Source organism: Pipistrellus kuhlii, unplaced genomic scaffold (genome assembly GCF_014108245.1).
Source record: "Pipistrellus kuhlii isolate mPipKuh1 unplaced genomic scaffold, mPipKuh1.p scaffold_m20_p_11, whole genome shotgun sequence".
Lineage (NCBI taxonomy): Eukaryota > Metazoa > Chordata > Mammalia > Chiroptera > Vespertilionidae > Pipistrellus > Pipistrellus kuhlii.
In genome coordinates, this window is record NW_023425416.1 from 45,178,021 (window position 1) to 45,202,924 (window position 24,904).

The 24,904-nt window shown below is 47.6% G+C and overlaps 1 protein-coding gene across 3 annotated transcripts in view; it reads right to left on the bottom strand.

Annotated features, from left to right (window-relative positions):
• Positions 1-1,122: 1,122 nt before the first annotated feature.
• SCN10A (sodium voltage-gated channel alpha subunit 10) overlaps positions 1,123-24,904 on the bottom strand; it is a 76,386-nt gene continuing 52,604 nt past the window's right edge. For all 3 annotated transcript variants that reach the window (XM_045579431.1, XM_045579430.1, XM_036431899.2), the window contains 9 exons: positions 23,841-23,995; positions 20,225-20,398; positions 15,574-15,696; positions 14,041-14,325; positions 13,234-13,287; positions 12,184-12,321; positions 10,896-11,000; positions 5,661-5,931; positions 1,123-2,836 (listed from right to left, as the gene is read on the bottom strand). In XM_045579431.1, the coding sequence (XP_045435387.1) occupies positions 1,623-2,836; positions 5,661-5,931; positions 10,896-11,000; positions 12,184-12,321; positions 13,234-13,287; positions 14,041-14,325; positions 15,574-15,696; positions 20,225-20,398; positions 23,841-23,995 (2,519 nt within the window). In that variant the 3' untranslated portion in view covers positions 1,123-1,622. The remainder of the gene's footprint in view (positions 2,837-5,660; positions 5,932-10,895; positions 11,001-12,183; positions 12,322-13,233; positions 13,288-14,040; positions 14,326-15,573; positions 15,697-20,224; positions 20,399-23,840; positions 23,996-24,904) is intronic.

Consider the following 24,904-nt stretch of genomic DNA (forward strand, 5'->3'; position numbering starts at 1 on the left):
GTGTCTTCAACAATTCTAAAAAGGTTAAACTGTTTTCCAAAATTATTGTGCCAGTTTACTCAATCCAGCATTGTATCAGAGTTCCTGCTGCTCTACATCTCTGCCAACACTTGATAATTTCTAGACGCTCAGAGTTTTTCATATGTAAGGTGGACCATGTTAGGTGGACCAGCCTCTAGTTTTGTAATCATATAAATGGAAAAATCTTACAAAGTGATAAAATATAATATACTCATATCAACAAATTGATTTGATCTCTGTCATTGTTGCAGGAAATGTCCCAAAGATTAATAAAAGATCCTGGCTGTCCTTAAGACCCTTTATGTTCTATGTTGTCATATGATCTCCTTGCTGTCTTTCATCTTAAGACCTGCCACATGCCTGTGGCCTGAATATCCTCTCTGATGACCCTTACTCCACTCCAATTAATCTTTTGGGACTTAACCTCCATTATCTCTTGGGTTTAGAGCAGTGCCTGTCATATAATAGGTTCTTAGTAACATTTGTAGGATGAATAAAAGAAAATATTGGCCGTACCTTTTATCTCCCAGATCATCTTTCTCAAAATACCTCTTTTCTTTTGATTATACTTATTATGAAGTCCTGGCCCAAGGGGAATGTAAAACCTTCCTCCTTAAAGCTTGTCCGTGAGATGTGGAACAGGCTCTGGAAAATATCCAAAAGCTGCCTCTTCAGCTATATAGCAGAGAGGTCTGGCCATTGCAGCTTCAGAAGAGAGCGTTTACCTCATCTAAATTGACAGGACACCACTGCGTTCTACAACATAAAATGCAAGGGCTATAGAGAGTGTTCGGTCTGTGCTTCCTCCCACCAATTGTACAAGTGGAGAAGTTGAAGTTCAGAGGTGAAAGAGGCTGGTCAGGTCAGCCAGGCAATCAATCAATGGAAGAGTCAGGGTTAGAACCAGTTCCCAGGCCAGTGCTCCTTTTCCCCACTCCCACCTGAACCTCAAGCTCAAACTGCAGACTATCAGGAATCCTGGAAGTAAAGAAGTGACTTATGACACATCAATGTCACATAATTTTTTTAAAAAAATGATGCTTTAAGACACAAACATTAGTCTTGACCTACCTTTAAAAATATTAATTTTAATGGCTATCTCAAAGGCCTTTCATGACATAGACCACAGGTATTACCTTGGGCTGGAGCAGTTGTCTGCAGATCTCAACATGCAGTCATGCAAAATCCTAAGTGACATTGTCAGTCTCTACATGGTGTTTCACAGAGCACTACACCTTGGACCTTCAGCAATATCCTTGCCATAGATCTTTGGAAGTTCTGGTCCTGAGAAGTTTGTCTTGGCAAATGGAAGTTCTGATCACAATAAAAATAAAAGAACCAGGGACAGTTTCTGGACAGTGAGGGAACCCATCGTCTGATACTGAAATTCATAAGGGAAATCACAGTGGAGATGCTCCTGGATTCTGACTCTTATTGGGGGCTTCTCCAAAGATGGGCACCAACTGCATTCCCTTGCCCAGTTCTGACATTGTGACTAGTGGCATGCATGGTGCGGTGGTAGCTGGGTGCCACCCATGGTGGGAAAGAGTTATCACAGAGCAGAAGGGCACATCAGAACAGGGCATGCTGGAGTGTCCTCACTAGGGTGCAGGGGTAGTGGCTTCCTTACTGGTAGCTTCACCTACATTTTGTATTGAGCTAGATATGCTCATGTTGACTTGATCACTAAGGCCTCTAGTGACACTGTCATAGGAGGGGGGGAAAGATATGGCAGATGTAGTTTCAGACTTGTCAGGAAGCCCACTATTCTCATTTTCTGCAAATGCAACGAAGTCTTCATCTGGAAGTGACACAGCCTCCTCCTCAGCCCTGATCACACCTGGGGTATGGAAGATTGTCTTGGAGCGGTGGGACACATAGCTCCGATAGGCCTTTTGAATGACAGTGGCTGAAATGTCCTCTTGCTTCCACCGGAGGGTGGTGGCTATTGGTTCATAAGATGCTTTTGAAGGATTTGCTTCCATAAACTTGTCCTCCATATTTGCCTTCAGAGAATCCAACTCCCCAGACTCTCCCAGAACATTTTTGGTGAAGGCAAAAAGGATGTCCAAACAATGGATCTTATCTCCAGGGACCAAGGGAAGGTCCATTCGGATTAATGTGCTCCGGTTGGGTTTTGGGATTTGCAAGGGGCCAGAGAGGGTGTCTGCGAAGTCTGAGAGGGCAGAAAAAGTTATGAACTGGGTGGCTTCTGGGTCAAACTTCTCCCAGGTCTCATAGAACATGTCAAAGTCGTCCTCGCTCAGGGGCTCGGTGCTCTCCTCCGTGGCCACATTGAAGTTCTCCAGAATCACTGCAATGTACATGTTGACCACGATGAGGAAGGAGATGATGATGTAGGTGGTGAAGAAGATGATGCCTATGGCTGGGCTCCCGCAGTTCCCCAGGGAGCCGTTGCTGTTGGGCAGATTGGGGTCGCAGAAGGGGGGCCCCGTGTTGAGGATGGGGCTGAGGAGGCCGTCCCAGCCGGCCGAGGTGGTGATCTGGAAGAGGCACAGCATGCTGTTGGCGAAGGTCTGGAAGTTGAACATGTCGTCGATGCCCGCCTCCCACTTGACATGGGGGAAGGTGGCCATGCCGAAGATGGAGTAGATGAACATGACGAGGAAGAGCAGCAGCCCAATGTTGAAGAGGGCAGGCAGGGACATCATGAGGGCAAAGAGCAGTGTGCGGATCCCCTTGGCTGCTCGGATCAGCCTGAGGATGCGGCCAATTCGGGCCAGGCGGATGACTCGGAGGATGGTTGGGGAGAAGTAATTTTCAAGTGATGAAATAATTGCAAAAACCACCAGGCCTTAAAAAGAGAGAGAAAATGATCTAAATTAGTACTCCCAATCATGATCCCTGACACGGTTGGCTGTGATCACATCCTTCATCTTGGTTCCAGATGAACGTACACGTGTGCATTGTATTCAAGGACTATGAGCCCTTCTAACCTGGCACAGTGGTTGGCATTGATAGGGGCTTAGAACTGTTAGTGCAGAAATCCTCTCTCTCTCAAGTAAGCCTCACTCTTTCTATCATGTTCTTATCTTTCTATCCATCCAGAATATCTTTTTAGTCAGCTTCCATGGTCAAAACCCTATCTTCTGCAGCATAATTCAGCTGGAAGTGACCATATGCATTCTTCATCTTTCTAGCCTTGTTCATAGTGGGGTGGGGGGCTTTAACTGACCTTAAGCATGCCCATCTCCAGACCCTATTCCATAAGCTCATAGCCTATTGTCTACTTCTGTCTATGACCCACAGCCTGCTCTTCCCTGAGAATCCAGCCTTTGGGTCATGCCTTTTCCTCCACCCTGGTCCTGTGCTCTGTGAAGGCCACAACCCCCTGTGATTCATCTCCCTATTTCCTACTGTGAAGACTGACTAAGTTCCTGGCACGGGGTCCTGGGGATAATTGTACAGAGACTGGTATTAATTATAATGGGACCTGAGGAGTTTGGCAACTTGCTGACAGCTAAAGCAGAATGGCTTTGAATGACCAGCTGTCTGCATAATGGCCTTTATTTGTTTCTTTCATTTTCCCAGCTGCATTTAAACTCTCTGTTAGTGTCTGGAGATGGGCATGTTTAAGGTCAGTTACAGCCCCTCACCCCACTATGAACAAGGTTGGAAAGATGAAGAATGCATATAGCCCTCCATCTGGTATCTTACTTGCAGATTTGTAAAGCTTGGTTTTGGGGAACTGTGGGACTTATTGGGACTAGCAAAGATAAGGCAAGGCCTTTAGGGAAGACATGATTCAAAACCTCGTAGGACAAATGGTGACAGGTGTTGTAGCAAGCTCTCTCTTTGCCAGGATTCCCCTGACCCTCTTCTCCAAGTTGCCTTTTATCATTAGAAACATGAGTAGTGACAGTATTGTGTCGGAAGGTGGAAGGAAGTGGGAGGAGACTTGGGAAATAATTATAATTTTTGATTATAAAGTCTTAATGAAGGCCTCTCTCTTAAAGTCCACTTTAACTATGACAGTTATATGGACACATAATGGGTACATGTGTCCATATAATCTCCTTAGATTCTGCCGGCCAACTGGTCTATGTCTACTTCTAGGAGAATAAGTGTTCACAGTTGTAACATTTAGATACTCAGTGCATGTCTTGCTGGTGGGAAGGAAGTAAGGGAGAGGATGGACAGGTGGAATCTGTCTGTCACTTGTTTTCTAGCTGTCTCTCAGAGTGATTTCTACCCAGGGACATGTTGCTGTGTAAGTCATAGGAACTAGTAGTTAAGGTGTCCACATTATAGAATTGAGTACTTTAAGTATATTTTATTTCTATAAATATGATTTCTCTGAAATCATATCAAAATGGACTTTAGAGTCTGTCACTTTGGAAGATAAATGAACAAAACAAACTTCCCATAAAAACCAGCAGCAACAAGAAAATAAAACAAAACAAAAGTACATTACCTCCTTCCCGCCACCCCTCCCACCCACTTACCACCACCACCAAACAACTAAACACAACCCAAGGCTGTATTTCAGCACCAGGTAGGGAGATTGACATTAGCTTCTGATTGGAAACCAATGGAAAGTTAAATCTACAGTTATGCCCATATATGAAAAGTAAGCAGGCCAGGATGCATTTATAATGCAAAGTAAAGCTGGTGTGCTGGGATTTGGCTTTTATAAGGCCAAACTTTGGCTAAACCACAAGAAGGCCAGGGACAGTTTCTCAGTTGTTGGTGGGAGACTTCTAGTTCATTAGAACATTAGCCTGGTCTAATTTCAGCTCCACCCTTTACAAATTGTATAACTTTGCATAACTTCCCAAGTCTCTGGGGCTCAATTTTTAAATGTATAAAATAAGAATAATGATAACTGCTTTCACAGGGCTACTGTGAAGTTTCACAGCGCCCAGCCTAGGGCTCAGAACTCAGCACTCAATTACGGGGGCTCCCTTCTCCACTTTAGCCTCTGACTCTACTCATTTTCTCTGAACAACTTTGGCCCCCCAAATACTGGGCCCATCATTCAACAACATCCAGACTTGACCATAATAACATTTGATCTCTTGGCATTGATCCCTTGACTTTTCTATTCTCCTATTCCTTAAGAGGAGAGTTATACGGAGATTTAATTCCAGACTCTTGACTTAAGAATCTCCTTTTCAATAGTCTCCTCTTAGACTTTCTTCACTCAGTTGGTAATCCACCTCCTTTTTCAGAAGGTGTATTTTATGACTCACTTCACATCACACCACCCACTCTCTGATTTGAAGATCATAAAAATAAGGCCCACTGACGGGCTGGCTTTAGCTCAGCGGTTCCTTCGACTACAAAAATAAGGCCTACTGAAAACTCCATCATCTTAAGTTCTCTGGAGGAGCAGTTGCTCCCCATTAGCCCCCAAAATTCTGGTGATGATTGTATACACAGCAGGTGCCTGAATATTCTTCATGACAGCAAGGAGAAGGCCAGTGAAACATCTGCATTTGACTGAGAGGCCCAGGGGCATTTTAAATCTGCTGTGCTGAGAAGGAAGCAAACACTGGGCTCCTCTAATGTATAATATGTTTAAAAAGTTTGCTTGTTGTCCCCCTGGTTTTGAAAGAAGTTCCAAAACAACCCCAAGCAGAGGCTGGGCTTCCCCACCACGTGTGATGCCCACTTACTCCCAATGGAGAGGACCACAACGATGAAGTCAAACACATTCCAGCCGTTCAGGAAGAAGTATTGCCTCAAAGCGAACATCTTCAGGACACACTCTCCAGTGAAGACAGCCACAAAGAACTGGTTGATTTTGTTAAGGATTTTTGTCTTTTCCTCACTCTGATCATCTGTCTCCACCATCATAGTGATCATGTTGAGGCAGATGAGGACCATGATGCTGATGTCGAAAGTCTGTCTGGTCACGATGTCAAAGACAAAGCCCTGGTACTTGTTCTGAAGAAACAAGAGATGTCACGTCAGGGCCTTTTGGCCAACATAAATCAGGCATCTGGAGGCCTGTGTTCGCCATAGGCAGGGTTTCAAAGTCTGCCTCTTTTGTCTCCCCACACTCCACATCCAATCAAGAAGCCAAGTCCTATCCAATATATCACTCTTAGTTGATTCTACTTCATTGCCTTAATTCAAGTCCTCACCACCTCTCCTGTTCCCATGAAGTCACCAGGCTCTTTGTCCTTGTCCATGCTCTTCCCTCCATTTGCAATGCCCTTCCAGCCTGTCTTTTGGTATCTAAATCCCAATAGTCTTGAGTGATCTATATCTCTTAAGCCTCACTTCTTCCTGGGAGTTTTCCTTAATCATATCAGACAGCATTGCCCCTGCTTTGGGTTCCCACATCCTTTATGGTCAGTCTTGAGCTCTAGCATTTCATGTGTGCTTCTCTTCTTTACTAGACAAAGAGCTTTTAAATATAGGAGCCATGTCTTATTTAACATTGTGTTCCTGTAGTGCCTTGCATATAGCAAGAGTTCAAAAACTGTTTGCAAAATTATTGATTCAAGTGTGAAGTTAGTGTGATGGTGCAGCTTCTTCCTGCAAATGCTCTCTTTATTCCTGGGGCTGTGCAGATGTCTAAACCAATGCAGGGACAAAGCATGGGGTCAAGTCTTGATTGTTTGCACTCTTAGAAAGAGGCAGAATGTCTTGGATAGCAAAGAGATCATTTCTATTTGGCTGTTTTTATGATGTTTTAATCAAGTTCCTAGCATGGCACTCTAGTCTTTCCTGTGATGTTAACTTCATAGTGTTCTGGACTCCTTGATCTGAACTCCATTCTCCACTCCTGAACATCTCCTGAGTTCACCTGCCTTGATCTCCAAACATCTCCTTTTACTTAGGGCTGATACTTTTCCCCACCCCATGAACTCCAGGGCTAGGAGGCAGGCCCAAGAGCCTTCTTGTTCCCCTCTATCGATTCCAGACCTTTATTCTTGTGTCTTGTAAAGTCCTTCCTTCTTGAAGCTTGTGTCACTGATGAGAGGCTCTTAGCCACATTTGGACACTATTGGCTATTATGTCTTAGTTCCTTTTGCTAACTATCTAATTACCTAGTTTTTCATAATTTAAAGAAAAATCTTCCTAAACCTCACATCTTCCCCAGCTCCCAGGTTGAAAGAGTTGTGGGCAAGCACTGTTTCTCATTCATTTTTCAATCCACTCCAACATAACTTTTGTCCCCATCCTGCCACAGAAATTGTTTTTGCTAAGATCACCCATGACCTCCATAATGCTAACTCTAAGGACACTTGTTTGATTGATTACCAACCCCATCCATCTTGAAACTCTCCTTTTTTTTGGTTTTCATCATGCCTTATTTTCCTGGTTCTTTTCTTAATCTCCTCGCTACTCCTTTTTGAGTCTTCATTACTCAATCTTTAGATGTGAAAGTTCCTCAAGTCTCAGTCCTAGGCACCCTTGCTTTTCAACCCATTCTTTCTCCCTTGGAAATCTCCAAAACCTGTGAATTAATTAATATATTTGTGGTTTTCTCTAATTATTTTCTTGAGTCACTGGACTGCTATCTCTTGTGAGGGCAGAAACTTTATCTATTTTGCTTACTGCTCTACCCCAGTATCTGTATAGTACCTAGTACACAATAGGTACTCAATAAATAGGTGAATGAATGGATGACAGAATACACAGATCTGTTAACCCACACATTAAAAAAAAAACACCCACACACATAAAGCCAATCCACTAGGGTTTGAGTAAATTTAATTCTGCACAACAGGCACTTAATAAATGTGTACTATGTGCAAGGCTCTGCATGAGTGAGGGAGGAAGAGAGGAAGCTGTTAGGAGTCTCACCAGGGAGCTCCCAGGAGCTGTAAAGCAATCAGAGGGGAGAAGGGTTGTGACAGAGTCTGGTTCCTACTTTCTCCTTCACGGTGGTGATGAGTTGCTCCCTTATGCGGTTAGAGCAAATAATCAGACCCAAGTGGGCATGGTTCTGGCATAATTGTCGACTCCCATCTTTTCTGGTGTGGGAGGGGCATTGCTAAGCCAATAATAGCTTCCATTTCATCACTGAAAATAGTGGAAAAACAGAGCCCACTCGTAGCCACATGACTTCGAATGAAAAAGAACAGGTGACAACATTGCTAAGTTCCAGGCATCGAGTTTGCCCTGAATATTCAGACACTGGGGACGCAGCAGCTTGCTGGCTGCTCTTGGCTTACTTAGCCTGTGGGTAGTGATCACACCTTTGCAACCCTTACTGCTGTCAGAGATGATGAAGTGGGTGACTGATAATGTGATATTATAGAGCCTATTATTTCCCCATAAAGTGGAATATATAGCACCTGCTTTTAGTGACTTCTATAGTAAAGAATGTTATAGAATAAAATTTTGTAGTCTCACGGAAACCTTAGTCTTTGTTATGGATGAAGCATAAGGTTTAGAACCTGGGCTTCACTAAAAGTGATAAGCGGTATGTATGTGCATGTGTTAGAGGTCCCTACCTCATCCAGGTAGGCTGTGTTGTGACATGGCATCCATGCAACTGTGGGTCAGATCAGTGCTGATGCTCTACTTATCTGACCAGCTTGACCTGTTGGGACTCCTAAGGGAAGAAGGTGAACCTTCTAGTGTCACTGGTCATGTGAAAAGGAAACTGGACCTGAGAAGGTGAATCTTATATGGCAGAGGGCATTTCTCTTTTTCTTTGGGTTTCTTTCTTAGCTTGGGACTTTGAGAAGGACAAGTAATCAGACTTGTGCCACCGGGTGGTGGATGCCAAGATGTTGTCTGCCATATGGATGCCAGCCAGGAGCTGGGATGGGCCTTGGCTACAGCTGCTACTTGGGCCCTGCAGCATCCCTACGACTTCAAAGTCTTGTTTGAATGTCCCAGCCTTGCCTCAGTTATGCTGAGGGGAACAAAGGAAAAAGTGTTTGCCATTCTTGGACCAGAATATTAAGGAGAGAGCCATGCTCCCCGACTTGAGCTAGTACAGTATTGATAGTGATTATTGCACCCCATGCCCCCATCCTAAGGGATGATGAATCTCAGGAACACAGTTCATCTATGATCTCGCTTCCATTACCTATGTGAAGAACCTCCTCCCAGTGCCAATCTTGGAGGATCTTGGTTATGGCTCAGTTAGGGAAAATGGTGATTTTGTTGCAGGTCTTCCTGCCCAACTATCACCCTCTATCTCTATTGCAGTGCCTGGCATTCCAACATTAGTTCCTACCTTTGTATTAAGATGGTGTTCTCTCCACAGTTCCCTTTTGAAATACAGCCCACCCTGTCCCAGGGAAATTGTCTTCCTTCAGAGGAGGAAGCTATGGTGGCCTGTGGGATTGGTTGATGAGAGGGGAGAAGCTGAGATATTATAGAGAAATTGAGGAGTAGTAGTTTGTAGGGGGAGGTTCCAGAAACCATGTTGATTTTACCCAGGGTTGTCCTTAGCACAGAACTCCTTGATGTCTGGTTCAAACATGGAGTCAACATCAGTCCAGCCATCAGTAAAGGCCAGAATGGACTCAGCTGCTTATTTCTCAGTAAGTCTGGACATCCTCCAACTGTAGCCCCTGACCTGACTCTGATTGGGCTCAGCCTGCACCCATATATTTCAATTGTGAGCCTGTTCCTGCCCATTGGACTGGTTGACTGAAGGATACTCAGTGAACTTGAAGGACTTTCCCTCAGGTTCACCCATGCTCACTCATGCCCAGTTATCTTAACCTTATAGGGATTTGGGAGGAAACCTCTGCCCTTGACATCCTATCCCTCCCCATTGTAACATTTCTTATCAGAACTGAGAATAGGAAGAAATTTATGACCACTGGTTCCAAGTAAAGTGTGCCAAAGTTCATAACACCTTTTTTCCTCCTGTAAATGTTTTTAAGACTCTGTATTCATGGATATTTTAGTAATTTATGCAAATCCCATGCCTTGATTTAGAAACTGTAATGTAGGTCTTTCTAATTCATTTAGGGAAAGGCCTGTTTCTTTGTTGAAGGTCCTTAAGCTCTGCCCTTGTTTGGGGAAGGGCTAATGGGATTTTGCTATGGAAGTGCCTGTAGTTTTCTTCATAAATGTTGCATCTTAACCATAGAAAGGTTGTATAAAGGGACAGGATGCTGAGTCTGTTCACCGGAATAGATGGCTCAGAAAATCTTTGAAGAGGTTCAGCTATATATTTCCAGTTTAGCAACATCCCCACTCCCAAACCTGTTGCTCCACTTCCATCAGGGGCCAGCCACAGGGCTGGTGTTTTCCACCTTCTGGCAGAGGCCTGAGAAAAACTTAGATGGTAGGTATCATGTAGGTTTGGGTGCTGCATTTAACAGGAGAATAAAAGACATGCCTCTTAGGATCTTTGCGAGTAAAGGAATCAAAGTGGAAGATGGCCCTAAGTTTTGGTCAATCTTTAAATACTAGAATAGGATAATTTTTCATTTCTATTGTGCCATCTGACCATGATCTTGATCAATCCAGGATCCAGAGAGGGTTGGGTTTTGGCCATTTCCCCTGTTTCTAGCTGTAGGAATTGGGGGAAATGTAGGGTAAGGCTAGAGATCCATTGCAATCTAGCTCATAATGCATATGCACACAATGTTTCATCTCAGAGCTCTAACCATCCTTCTTATCATTTAGCCTAGTCAGCTCTTAGTCATGTACTTGTGCCCTAAAACTGGTGTAGAACTCCGTGCTTCCCTAAACAGTTCTGTCTGCAGTAACTGTGGAAGATATGTTCACTCTTTAAGACCAGAGTTGCTTCTTTTAGACGTTTCATTCCTTGGACCTGAGATCTCTCATTACCCTCACCCCTGAACTCAGCCCACATCTCCTCCTCCACAGAGGGCACTAACCAGGCCCCTACCCAGCACAGGCATAGGCTGTCAGGTTGGATTCGTAGACACACTCTGGTAGAGGGAAGCTCTGGGACTCACCAGGGGCCGGGGGATGGGCTTCTGGGGCTTCTTGGAGCCCAGCTTCTTCATGGCGTTGTAGTACTTCTTCTGCTCCTCAGTCATGAAGATGTCCTGGCCCCCTAAGTGCAGGAGAGGATAACACACACCACTGTTATTAAAGCAGTAGGAGCCCCCAGGGATATCAAAATCATGCTGTCGGGGAAAGACATCTCAACTTTCTTCCCATTCTGCAGAAAGATATGCAAAAGCCAGGATCAAGGAATATCCTGTTTATCATCTACAGGAACCCAGAGATGCCGCATGGACAAAGGTGGAGAGGGTTTGGGACTAGGACCTAAGGAGAGGTATGGGTTGGTTCAAATTTGAGCCTAAAATCCAGCCTGCTCATTTTAATAAAACTCATTGGTTTCTAAAAACTTACTCTTGGCCAGGGGCAAGAGCTTACCTCAGGGTGTTCGGGAACAAAGACTCTGAAACCCAACCCCTCAACCCCTTCCTGGGGAGTTATTGCCTTATCCAAGGGTCTTTGGAAAACCCTTGACTGGTTCTCTGAAGGCCCTGCCAGTTACACTGCTCGGAATTCCCCCACTGAAGATGCCTTCCTCCTTCTCTCTCTCTCTCTCTCTCTCTCTCTCTCTCTCTCTCTCTCTCTCTCTCTCCCTCCCTCCCTCCCTCCCTCCCTCCCTCCCTCCCTCCCTCCCTCCCACCTTCCTTCCTGTCTACTCTCTCTAAAAAGTCAAAGTAAAAATATCTTTGGGTCAGGATAAATGAATAAATAAATAACAGGTTGTCTGAGATTGGGGTCCTGTTTACTGAAGTCAGCACCCATGGAGGTGAGGGTCTTCTTCCCCAGCCTGAGAAATGTTAGGATTCTGCCAACACTGGGCCCTGGCCCTTCCCGAGGCATCCCGACTCAGATCTCTGGATGCTGGGGCTCCAGACAGGCATCAAGTGCTGGAGCCCTTTCTTTCCCGGTCGATATTTTCTAAGGGGTCACGTGGAACACACCCAACACACTTGGTTCAGCTAGGAGGACCATGGCACTTTGGGAGAAAAGATGGGAACCCCAGGCAGGGTTGGGAGGCAATGCTGACAAAGAAATACAACTCTTTCAGCAGCAGCCCGGACACTGAACAGAGGTGAGGGCAGCAACCATGGGGCAACGGTCAGTGTTGGTGTTAAAAGTCAAAATTGGGCTCCCCATCAGGCATGAAGGACTGGGAGTAGAGTTGGCGTTAATCATGAGGCCTGGGGACAAGAAATATAAGATTGGCCAACACCGCAGAAACACCAGAACCCCACTTATCTTTTTCTTCTGTTGATTGAAGTTGTCAATTATGACCCCAACGAAAAGATTAAGTGTGAAGAAGCCGCCGAAAATGATGAAGATGACGAAGTACAAGTACATGTACACATTGTTCTCCCACTTGGGCTGCAAGTTCACCTGTGAGCAGACAAAGTGGGGCATGGGGATGAAGAGGTGTCTTAGCTTGTGTTCACCCCAAAAGCCAACCCTGAGACCTGGATCGGGGTGCAGGTGGTTTATTTGGGAGGAGATCCCAGGAAGCAGGGGTGAGGGAGGGGGAGGGAAAGCAGGAACATGAGAAAAGTGAAGAAGGGGAGGGAAAGCAGGAACATGAGAAAAGTGAAGAAGGGGATGCTGGGAAGAAAGTCATTGCTATGGGCAACCGGCACTCTATCCACGGAGGCCCTCTAAGGAACCCTGAAGAACACGCCTCAGGACTTGACCTCCAAGGGACAGGGAAGCTGGAGCATTTATCTAAGACTCCCCAAACTATCTGTGAGAGTTGCCTTCAGAGATGTTAAATCCCTCATCCTTGGGCTGCTAAGCAAGCTCTGAAACTCTGAAGAAAGTCAAGTCTCCAAGCATCAGAAACACGGAACGCCAGTGAACTCAGAGCTGGGCTGAGAGGATGGGGCAGAGCGCCCACAATGTCTGCCACAGGGGGAATGGTCTTTCCTCAACAGCATCATTCTCTCCTTCTGGCTGCCATGGTATACTCTGAAATTCTCTCATCCCTTGTTCTAGCCACTGCCCCTGCTCCTGCTCCTGCTCCTGCCAGGGAATGCCCTCACACACAGTCCTTTACCAGCCTTTTCCTCATGCAGAGGAAGAGTTTCAGAAGCCCAGGGAGTGTGCACAAAAGGAGAACAGGCTAGGTTGGCTTAAATAGCCAACAATGAACCAGCTGGGCACTGCTCCAGAGAGGAATAGTGCCAGGCTGCTGAGTGGTTGCCTCTTCTGGTACCAAGGCCACCATCTTCACTCCAGTTAAACTAGACTGATTGAGGGGGAGGGGGACACATGGACGGAAAGGCAGTGGGCAAGACTCACCCCTCGGGCATCGACAGCCGCATACATGATATCCATCCAGCCTTTAAAGGTTGCCTGGAAACAAGGAGCAGTAGCTACTCAGTCTCTGCCCATACATTTACTCTGGGCTTTGTTTTGATTTGCTTACATGTTTTTCTCATTGAGCATTATTGGTCCACCTGGAGCCAGCTCTGACATGTCTCTGTCTCCCAGGGTAGAGCACAATGCCTGGCACACCATAGCTATTCAGGGATTTTTGTCAAATGAATGCATGAACAAATAGTGCAAGCAGAAACTTGTGGTTAACTGCATGACAAATGTATTAGCAATTACATTAACACTTGAATGAATGGAGTACTGAATGAACAAGTAGATGGATAAAGAGAAGTGATGAAGAATGAATGAATGAATGAATGAATGAATGAATAAAGTGTGAATGTGGTTGACTATCATCATTACCGGCATTACCTATTATTACAATAGTCCTAGAATATAATCTATTATCCTGTAGGCTAATGGTTCTCAACGTTTCTAATGCCGTGACCCTTTAATACAGTTCCTCATGTTGTGGTGACCCCCCAACCATAAAATTATTTTCGTTGCCACTTCATAACTTTTTGTAATTTTGCTACCGTTATGAATCGTAATGTAAATATCTGTGTTTTCCGATGGTCTTAGGCGAACCGCTGCTGTAGAGCCTAAGACCATCTGTAGGAATGACCTCAGCTCAAACTGAGTGCTATCCCCTACACAGAATCTTCTGAAAGACCCCCCCCCCCAAGTTAAAGAGAGGCCAAAGGAAAAGACATGGTTGATTTCAGGACTCACCACCTGCAGAAGCGCGAGGTAACCCATCCCAACATTATCAAAGTTGACCTTCATGTTGACCCAAAAGAGGCTGCCAGTGTAGTTGTGAAGTTTACAATCAGATTCGTTATTCACAATAGTATAAGACACAAGAGAAAAGTCTTTATTGGTCATGTTGATGCACCTCCCAAACATCCCTGAGAAGAAGTTCATGCCCATGATGCTGAAGATGAGCCAGAAGATGAGGCAGACGAAGAGTACGTTCATGATGGACGGGATGGCGCCCAGCAGAGCATCTACCACCACCTGGGGGAAATGCAAAAGGACCTGGAACCCCACCAATGCCTCACCCCTTTTTGCTGGATCCAACTTCTTTCTATACTTACTCAGGCTGCCTCAAGAGCCAGTGGCCTTTGGAAGCAAGAGAAATGGGTTAATCAGGGCAGTAATTCAGACTCAGAAGACTGAGCAGGTCAAGTGGGTTTAAACTTTCTCTAAACTTCATCCAGGATAGCTTTCACTATCTTTGCTCAAGATTGAGGAGGAGGATGAGTTTACAAGTACAAACATGCTCATTTAGGGGTGTGAGTCTATGCATTGTGCTAGCACATACAGACTTCTAAAGGCTTGCTTTATTTTCCTTAAATACAACACTTGAAAATGGTATATAGTATCTGGTTAAGAATGAGTGACAACCTAAACCGTATTCACAAACTTACCTATTTGTAAACTAACAACCTGGAGATAAAATAAAATAAATATCCATCTATTTCAGTCATAAATGCCTAATGTGTGTAAAGGTACAAGTTAATTTTTAAAAGTCTGCTTTTGTGTTTGAAGATCTGATGTCCGAGTTGAGTCAGGGGTGGAGGAAGAAGGCAAAAGCTCACTTTCTCTGCCAGGAGGCCTTTGTGATTATGAGGAAAGGGAGGCGGGGGGAATGAACAGTCCCTGGATCTCCCCTAAGGCAAGGGCCAGGCGTGTGAGCATTCTACCCCGAGGAAGATAGCAAGGGCAAGGTGAGTGCTGATAGAGATATGTAAGGACAGGGATGCATAAAAAGAAAAACCCATAAAGACTCATGACTGTGGCAGGTTGGAGAGAAGACATATTCTAGTGGGTGTGGTGGAGGTGCTGAGCTGATGATGTCCCTACATTTAAATGAGTGTCAGAGGAAAGGCTCATTTGTCCTGAAGAGATGCAGAACTTGGGATGTACCGAAGATCCTGGCAATGAGGACATCTTGGCAGGGGGAAGGTTGAGACAAGGGGTGCCTGTGGAGCCATGAAGCAGGATCAGTAAGAGTAGAAGTGAGGTCTGAGTCCAGGCAGGTATGATGTTTCAAGTGAGAAGGGAAGAGGGGCTCACAGAGGACCCAAAGGGGAACGAGGAGAGTCAGGACACGGCAGCACCACCAGTATCCATGCAGAAGTGAGGACCCGGAGCTGACCTGTGGGGGTGGGGCCTGGAGCTCAGGGTCAGTGGTGTGGAAGGCAAAAGGGGGGAAGCGGTACCAAATGTTGCAGACCAGAGCCATTTGGAGATAGGTCTTACCCTCATGCCTTCAAATCGAGACAGAGCCCGAAGTGGCCGCAGGGCGCGGAGGGTCCGAAGGGCTTTGATGGGTGCCATATCAGAATACTTCAGGATCTTCGCTATGAGGCTGGTCAGTGATATCTGAGTGCGGGCAGAGAGCAAAACATCACTCTAGGGTCCCAGAGGGGTGGTTCTGGTGGAAGGAGACAGGAAATCCCTCCCACTCCCTACTCTGTCTAAGCCATGGTCCTCGCTCCCTCCCTCCTTATTCTGGAAACCAATGAGAGGTCCAGAGATAATCCAGTCCCTTTCCTTGTATTAAAGACTTTGCTCATCACTTATCTGAAGCTCTGGGGAAGGAAAAGCCAGTCTCCCTCACGGCCGGACCCCGCTATGCAGGTGGCCAAGCACCCAGGGCATAAGACCCACCTTCCCATTCCCTCTAGGGGCACCAACCAGGTCCCACCAGCCTTGAAACTTTGATTGACTTTCAGAGATTTGGAGAGATGCTGGTCCTTCATGAGGTTTATTTGGAGGAATATAAAGTTAGTCTCAATTGTATTTGCTTAGAAAAGCAAGGTGGAAAGTGTCCTGGTCTGGGTAGGGTCTAGTTCCCTCTCCAACCCTGATTTCTTTGTTGTTGTTAATCCTCATCTGAGGGTATCTACTGATTTTTTAGAGAGAGTGGAAGGGATGAAGGGAGGGGGGAGGAAGAGACAAATAGAGGGAGAGGGAGAGGGAGAGGGAGGGAGAGAGAGAGAGAGAGAGAGAGAGAGAGAGAGAGAGAGAGAGAGAGAGAGAGAGAGAGAAGAAACATATCGATTGATTACCTATCGCACATGCTCCAACAGGGATAGGGATTGAACCTGCAACCCAAGTTACGCCCTTGACCAGGAATCAAACCCACACCTTTTGGTGCCCAGGTTGATGCTCCAACAACTGATCTACACCAGCCAGGGCTTGACCCCTGGTTTATTTTATTTATTTATTTATTTTTTTACTTTGGGTCAGTGCCATGTTAGCCTAGGTTGCACTTCCACCCTTCGTGAAATGAGAGTCAGATTAAGAGAACTCCAAGGCCCTACAGGTCTGGTTCTTTAGTCAGAGTGACTGCAATGAATACACAAGAGCCAGCTTTGAGAGACAGCTGAAACATAATGGCCAAGACCCTGTTGGCCTGTTAGTTTTTCCAGGAATTGCAAAGGACACAAACTGACATGGGAAAATGGTCACACCTTCCAGGAACTCTGAAGGTGCCGAGGAGATACCATATGCAGGATCTTGCTAGAGACTGTGCACCGATCCTAGGAGATCTTACTGTACCATGACTGGCAGGCAAAAAGTTCCGGTGTTCATCCCCGCCTGGTAGTTAGGTGGGGATGTACACTGGAACTTCAGAAGGGGAGGGGCTTATATTTGGGTGCTAGAGCCTCAAAAGATGCCGATTCTTGGAACAGGTGGCATATTCCACCAGGATAAAGAACTGGAATGAAAGGACCCCCTTCTTTTACCCATGCAAGGCTCCAGACACCAGCAGGTGGCACTCAACTGCATGGCTGGCAGAGCAGGGAGGTTTGAGGCCAGCTCCCTGCCAGACCCTATTGAGTTTTTTGCTTAGTACCCTAGGAAGGCTGGCTCTTGTGCAAATCTGCAGCCGGGACAAGCAGGGGCTGGGGCCTCTCCAGCAAAGCCTTTCCACCCATGCCCAGCCCCACTCTCCCCTATCCCCCACTCAGGGCATGTAGCCTCCCAACTGGCCTCTAGGCTCCTGTAGTGCATCCATCCCATCCTTCCTCCACTGCAAATCTGACTATGATCATGTTTCTCCTTTGCTCCCAACCTTCCCTGATACTTAGGAAAAGCACCCTTAGGATAAGCTCCCCACTTGTTAGCCCATATGACACGGCCATGGCCACAGCCACAGCCTACTTTCACCCTATATTCTACCTAAATCAAATTGTGCCCAAAGTACGCCTGTGCCCGCTCCTTTGCTCAGGGTCATCTTTTAACTAAGATTGCCGCCCTCTACCCCCCAGTCCTTTTTGCACCTCCATGCTCCTGCTCCTTTTTGTTTCCTCACCTTAGCATATTTTTTTTCTATTGATTTTTAGAGCGAGCAAAAGGGAAGGGGAAAGGCAGAGAGAAAGAAACATCGATGTGAGAGAGACACATTGATCCGTTGCCTCCCACAACATGGCTGGGGATTGAGCCTGCAACTGAGATACATGCCCTTGACTGGAATCAAACCTATGACCATAGGCTGATGCTCTAACCACTTAGCAATCCAGCTAGGGTTCCTGCTCATTTTAAGCACTATACCTAATGCCACCTCTTTATGAAACCTTCCTAACCAAAAACTCCAGTGGGTGGAAGCAGGCTTGTGTATAAAAGATACTAATTATTTCCAACAGTGCTTACCACATACCCCCTTATATTATGTTTATTTCTCTCTGTGCGTCTAATCTGCTGGAATACTGAAGTGTAAACTCCTGGAGATGTGAAGTTTTGATTTATTGGCTTTATCTCTCTCAGAGCACTTCCTAAGTCAACCCTGTAATCAGTAGTGATGAATACACATTTGATGAATTGAAGAAAAGACAGAGGCATGCTGGGATGGATAGAAGGAAGGAAAGAAAGAAGGAAAAACAGCTGAATGGAAAGTTGATGGATGGATATTATAGATAGTTGAAAGGAAGAATTGAAGAAAGAAAGGAAACTTATGGAGTAGTGGATGGGTGGATGGATGGATGGATAGATGGATCGATGGATGGATGGGTAAAAAGGGAACAAATGGACAAATGGATGGAAGAAAGAAAGGATAGATGGATTGGTTAAAGGAAGAGTAGAAATATGAAAGAATGGGTGGATGCTGGGTTGGGAGGTGCATGCATGAAAAAGAATGTTAGGTGATTGAATAGTTAGACAGAAGGATGAATCAAAAGATAGAAAGACAGAAGGTCTAAGAACCAGTGGAAAGATGGATGGAAGGAAGGTTAGGATGAGTGGATGGGCCGAAGGGAAGAAGAAAGAAATTTTGAGAATGAATGTGTATAGGGAGAAAATTGATGGAGAGAATAAATGGAAGAAATTAAGATGAATAGATGTTTGGAAGGAAGAAAATGGAAGGGTGAATGGTTGGATAGAGGGAAGGAGGGATGTATGGAAGAAAGGATGGATGGTCAGATGATCATATTTAAAGCGTTCAAGTCTGAAGCTAATGAGACCTATATAGGTTGGAGTGACTGTGCCCCTAACGTGGGTGGGTAGCCAGAAGAAAACATTTTTCATTCATCTGTGAATACTGTGACTCTGATTTCAGGCCTCCCAGCTAGCTAAACGCGGCGGTACAGGGGCCTGATGCTGCTAGCATGTTGGTATCAGGAAAGAAGAGACTTGAGTGCTCAGACCTGCTGTGGAGGACCTGCCAACGCAGGAGGCGGACAGAATGTTCTGTGCTGGACCACATCCAGCTTCAGGAGGCAAACATCAAATACAGACACATTTCCCAACACCTCGGATGTGCAGACCTTGGTGCTGGTGGCTGCTGAAGTTGGGGAGGCAGAGACAAACACAACACGTGTCTCCCCCGGCCTGCAGGGACCCTCAGCTGTGCACCTGGGAACAAATGACGCAGGCAGCCACCTTACAAAGCCAAGAGGGCAAGGGCCTGGACAGAGATAGAAGACTGTAATGGTTAAGATAAGGGAGAGGTCACTCCTAGCTTTTAGGGTTAGTGGCCACCGGTTAGTGTGAGTCTGACAGAGGAGCTTCAGCTCATCACCTCTCCACGGGGACCCTCTCTTCCCCTCAGTGCCCCCGGGAGAAGCCAGTGGTGTTAGCTCAGTGGTCCTCAATCCTGGCTGCACATTGGATATGTCCAGGAGTTTTATAAAAGCCTGATGCCTGGACCCCTCCTAAGCCTGTACCCCAGAACCAGAGAGATATGCATCTTTGGGACTAGCAATGTTTGTTGACTATATTTTTAAAAAATGTATTTTTATTGATTTTTAGAGAGAGAGGAAGGGAGAGGGGGAGAGAGAGAGAGAGAGAGAGAGAGAGAGAGAGAGAGAGACATTAATGGTGAGAGAGAATCACTGGTAGGCTGCCTCCTGTATACCCCCTACTAGAGATCAAGCCCACGTCCCAGGCATATGCCCTTGACTGGAATCGAACACGGGACCTTTCAGACCGTAAGCTGATGCTCTATCCACTGAGCAAAACCAGCCAGGCACTGTTCACTGTATTTGTAAGAGCCACCCAGGTGATTCCATGGTGCAGCCAGGGCTGGGGGCCAAGCCAGCAGGAGGGCAGAGCTGCGCAGGCCTCAGCTCCCTAAGTCCAGAAGCCCTGTCAATGAGTGCAAGGTCCTAAGGCCTTGGGGAGCCTCAAGTTTTAAATGTAAATACAGAGGACGGGAACTTGTCTTTCTAGGTGTAGGTCTAGGAACTGAGGACTCGCCCGAGGCTCATCGTTGTGAGAACATCACGCACTGCCCGGATCTCACCATTCGCAGGCAGACAGGGCTATTCTCGGACCCCTTGCTACATGCTCAAGGTTTTGCTTTGGTGCAGCCCTTGAGGACCAGGCCTCTGAGCTTTCTTGGGCAGCAGCAGCCATCCATCAGAGGCGAGGCCCCCTCAGCCCCACGTGTGCCCACTGAGCTACTCACGTTCACGATGAGGAAGTCCAGCCAGCACCAGGCGTTGGTGAAGTACTTCTTGAAGCCGTAGGCCACCCACTTGAGCAGCATCTCGAACACAAAGATGAATGTGAACACCCTGTCGGTGTAGTCCAGCAAGGCCTTCACCGTGGGCTTCTGGTCAAGGTAGTAGTCTTCAAAGGCCTGGCGGGAAGGGAGCAGAATGGCAGGTTGCCTGGACTCCCAGCGCTGGGGCCCAAGGATAGGGCAGGACCTCACCAGGCCTGTCCCCCTCCCTCCCCTGGGAGGGTTCTGGTAACCAGCCGGCCTGTATTGCTTTGTTTTCTCTGCTCTGGGGAGGTGGAGTGGTGGAGGAGATGCTGTGAGATACAAACCAGGCCTTCCCCAGCCAATGGGCCCACGTGGTAGTGCTCAGACTTTGCAGGGGAGCTGAATGCTAGTGAGGAAGGAGGCCTTCTCACACTGGAGTTTGGAAGCAAACCAAGGGGATGCTTACTGTGACCTGGTTTAAGGATAAGAGCAGTAAAGGATGTTCCGGGCAGTTCACAGGAGTGAAAGTAAAGAATCACAGTGAACCTCTGGAAAAGAATGCTGGAGCTCACAGGGAATCAAGGAAATGTAAGTAAAAAGAAGATGCAGGCTTTCTTTTTCCAGATTGGCGAGGATAAAAAGGAAGGGGTGGGGGGAGCCCCGGCTTAGTGTGGCTGTGGGGGTGGGGACAGCCACTCTCTGCATAGCCGGAGGGGAGGGAAAGCCAGTTCAGTCTTTTGGAAGGTCAGTTTGGTAACCCGTCTCAAAGGTTGTAGGAACCTAGCAAATCTGCCTTCAAGAACTCACCAGGAGGGTACTAACTGTCCTGGGGCCCCACCCAGATCCTGTTGAAGGGGACAGAGCGCCCAGCCCCTGCCTGCTGAGCAGGTTGGCAGCTACCAGCTCCTGAATGCCCGTTTCCGGAGGATGGCCCTGGGCTGAAGGAAGCTGCCTCCGCCTCAGGAACTTACCTGTCCCTTGGGAGGCAGCGCGAAGCCAGTGACATGGTGGGTTTAATAGGCCCCAAGGTGGGACAGCTCTGTGGCGCCCTCTATGCTTCAGAGCTCCTATGGGATCTGGCTGAGACTGGACTTCCTGGAAACCCGCGTCTTTTTCTAGCTCCTTTCCCTGCTCCCTGGGCTCCTCTCCCAGGTGGCCCCTCCAAGGGAGCACTGGCATGGACCATGCGGCCACCATTGCATGTCCCGGAGGAGCCTGCTGCCTGAGAACACTGCCTGAGAGATGACAGAACATGCCTGGGGTTTCACTGTGGAACTCGTATGTGGTGCCTGCATAAGGCCGACGGGAAGGTAGGGTACCAAGTGTTTCCAAAGTGAGCTTCTCTTTGAGTGATCGGGAAATGCGTGCTGTCTTTTCTTTGCATTTCCCCATCATTTCCAAGTGGAGGGATTTTTTTTGTGTGTTTTGTTTTTGCACTTTGTCAGATGAAAACTCATGCTATATTAATATATTTTTTTCCAAAAGTACTCACAGTAAAAGCATAAGGAAGGCTAAATTTGGTGCAGTCTATTGAGTCTTTTGGGGAAGGAGACGGGAGGTGAGTGGAGAGCTGCTAAGGCAGGATCCCGGCTTCCTGCTGGGGTGGGGGTGGGGGGAGTGGGGAGAAGAGGCAGGAAGGAGCAAGGGAGAGTGGAGGAGAGAAACCAGGAGAGAAGGCCCATGGGGAAGTCGTGAGCCAATGAGGGAATTGAAAGATCGGTTGGAGGCTGAGAACCGGGTGACACAGGCTTTATAAGGGGAAAGACCTGTCGCCTGTCTTGCAAGGGGAGGCAGCAGCCCGTGCAGAGGTGAGCACTCCTTCTGAAGGGAGGAGTGGGAAGGAACTGGGCTTAGAGTACTGGGCGGGAGGTGATTGGTGGCTTAATGCAGCGTTTTTCAACCGCTGTTCCGCGGCACACTAGTGTGCCGCGAGATGTTGCCTGGTGTGCCATAGGTGCAGACAAGACAAGAATTTTATAATTTTTCACTATTTTGTTTACTTAATATTTCATAATAAAGTAATTATAAAATACTTTCTTTGTGTTTATTTGATTCCTATTCAAGAGAATTACTTTATATATAGTCAATATAGGCATAGAGTTAAATTTTTTAACATTTTCTAATGGTGGTGTGCCTCGTGATTTTTTTCATGAAACAAGTGTGCCTTTGCCCAAAAAAGGTTGAAAAACACTGGCTTAATGTATGGTCCATATAAGGTGCATAGTGAGGCACTCAGGTACATCTGGGCTGCAGGTTACGTCATGTTTACCGTTACCCCGCCCACCAGTTGGGGGAAGGGAGGATTTATCAGGAATGAGGAAAGCACCCTGTCAGCAGCAAATGTGGTTATTATTTCCACCAGGGTAAAGTGGGGTGGAGAGAAGCTTTGGCGTGGAGAAAGCACCTCCAGCCTCCTCTCACCCTGCAATGTGGCCTCTGCACCGGGCGCTGGACCGAGACTGCCATTCCAGGTGGACAGTCACCGCCCTGTGCCCGTGCCGGGACAATGGGCACCTGCTGGTGCTGCCTGGCCCTCTCCACCTCCCACCACGTGGACCAGCGCTGCTCGGGGGAGCCCTCTGCTACCTCCGCTCCGCGCCATCCCCGCCTCCTTTTCCTCCCGCCTCCTTTGCTCCGCCCCGAGGCTGAGGCTGTGCCCTGCGCAGGGTGGGCACCCTTCCAGGGGAACCTGGCATTTCAGTGGGTGCCCAGACAGTCAGTGGGTTGTTTCCAGATTGGAGCCATGAGCCAGGAGAGTAGGTTCTAGTCCTCCCTTTGGCTAGCTAGCGGGGACCCTGGGCAGGTCCCTCCGAATGAGCCACCCCTCTGAGCTGTGACTTCCTCACCCATAAAATGCGGACAACTGGGGCCGAAGAGTCCCCGCCCATGCTGGCATCTACTTGGGTCCATTGGGAAGGGGAGGGGGGACTGTGCCGTGGACACTAAGCCACCAAACAGAGAGAAGCATCCTTCCTTGTCCCACAAAGCCTGGAACTCAGCAAGCGGCTTAGGAAGTGTCCCCTCACTGAGAGTCTCTTTTCCTGCAAGGCACAGCTATTCAGCCTCACCGGGCAGCTCGCTGGGAATGCGGAGTCTCAGGCTCCAGCCCGGACCTCTGCAATCAGGAACTGCACTCAGACAAGCTCCCCGGGTGATCACGTTTTGAGAAGCGCCGCTGTAACGAGTTGCTGTGAGCTTTGAAGGCGGAACAGCAATATTTCCAAGCAGCTTGAGAGGACGAGGGAAGATGACCCTCTTCGTCCTGGGCCGTCAGAGAAGGCCGATGTGATTGGGGGTCAGAAGGTGGCACTCCAGGGCCTTTGGGATCATGTGAGGGCTGTTGGGTTTTGCAACTGACAAGCTGGGTAACCTTGGTCAAGTCCCTGAAGCCCTCGGAAGGCGAGTTTCCCCGCCTATAAAGCGGGATGCACACAGTCACTGCTTGAAATCCTGCAGCCGGGTGTAGGAGGCCAGGGGGACACTTCTAGCACCCACCAGGCCCTGGGCTGCAGCTCTCCTTTTAGCCACAGGTTGGGGGCCTGCACCCCAGGAGTCAGGGGAACCCACCCAGGCAGCCCTGGGGCCCTCCCCTTACCAGAGACCCGCTGCTGAGCAGGATCATGAAGACGATGAAGCTCTCGAACCAGCTGTGCTCCACGATGCGGTAGCAGGTCTTGCGCACCTGCCAGCCCATGGCCCAGGGGAACTTGGCGGTGTCCACTCTGCAGCAGGGACAGCGGCGCATGCAGCCTGTGGGGAGAGGTGTGATGGTGAGGGACAGCCTACCGGGACAGGGGGAGCAGTGCTGCTCCAGCCCGGCGGGGAGATGGCCCTGGTGGGAAATCCACCTGCCATCCCTTTGGAGAATAATTCTTCCCTGGAATATGCAAGAAGCGGGGTCCCTGTATCCTGCCCTCAGGGGCTCCTCTCCACCATCGATCTGGCCCACTCTCATCTCCTTCCAACCTTCTTCCTTCTTTTTACTTTTTAAAAACTATATTTTTATTGATTTCAGACAGGAAGGGAAAAGGAGAGAGAGAAACATCGGTGATGAAAGAGAATCATTGATTGGCTGCCTCCTGCATGCCCCCTGCGGGGGACCCAGCCCGCAATCCAGGCATGTACCCTGACTTCCTGGCTCATAGGTCAATGTGACCTCCTGGCTCATAGGTCAATGCTCAACCACTGAGCCACACTGGCCAGACTGACCTTCTTCCTTCTTATAGATGACCCTGTGGTCCCTGTGCTCGTGCTCACCTATCCCCAGAAGCCTGACAAATGGTGCAGCCTGGGCCTGGTGGTGTCTGGGGGAGGGGGGGCATGTCCGGAGCCTGTGCTGAACTGAGGGGCCACCACGTGGCTGGGATGGAGCTTGGGTCCAGCCCAGCCCAGGGTCATGTGGAACTTGAAACTAGAAGTGTTTTTCTTTATAAAAAAAAATAATAATAATTTTATTATTGAGGCCACCATTTCATAGTAGGCTTTCCTCATTTATTGCACAAGTATCTATTGAGAACATAATGTGCCTCATTGCTCTAGACCAGTGGTTGGCAAACTCACTGGTCAACAAGAGCCAAATATCAACAGCACAACGATGGACATTTCTTTGGAGAGCCACATTTTTTAAACGTTAACGTCTTCTAACGTCACATCTTCAAA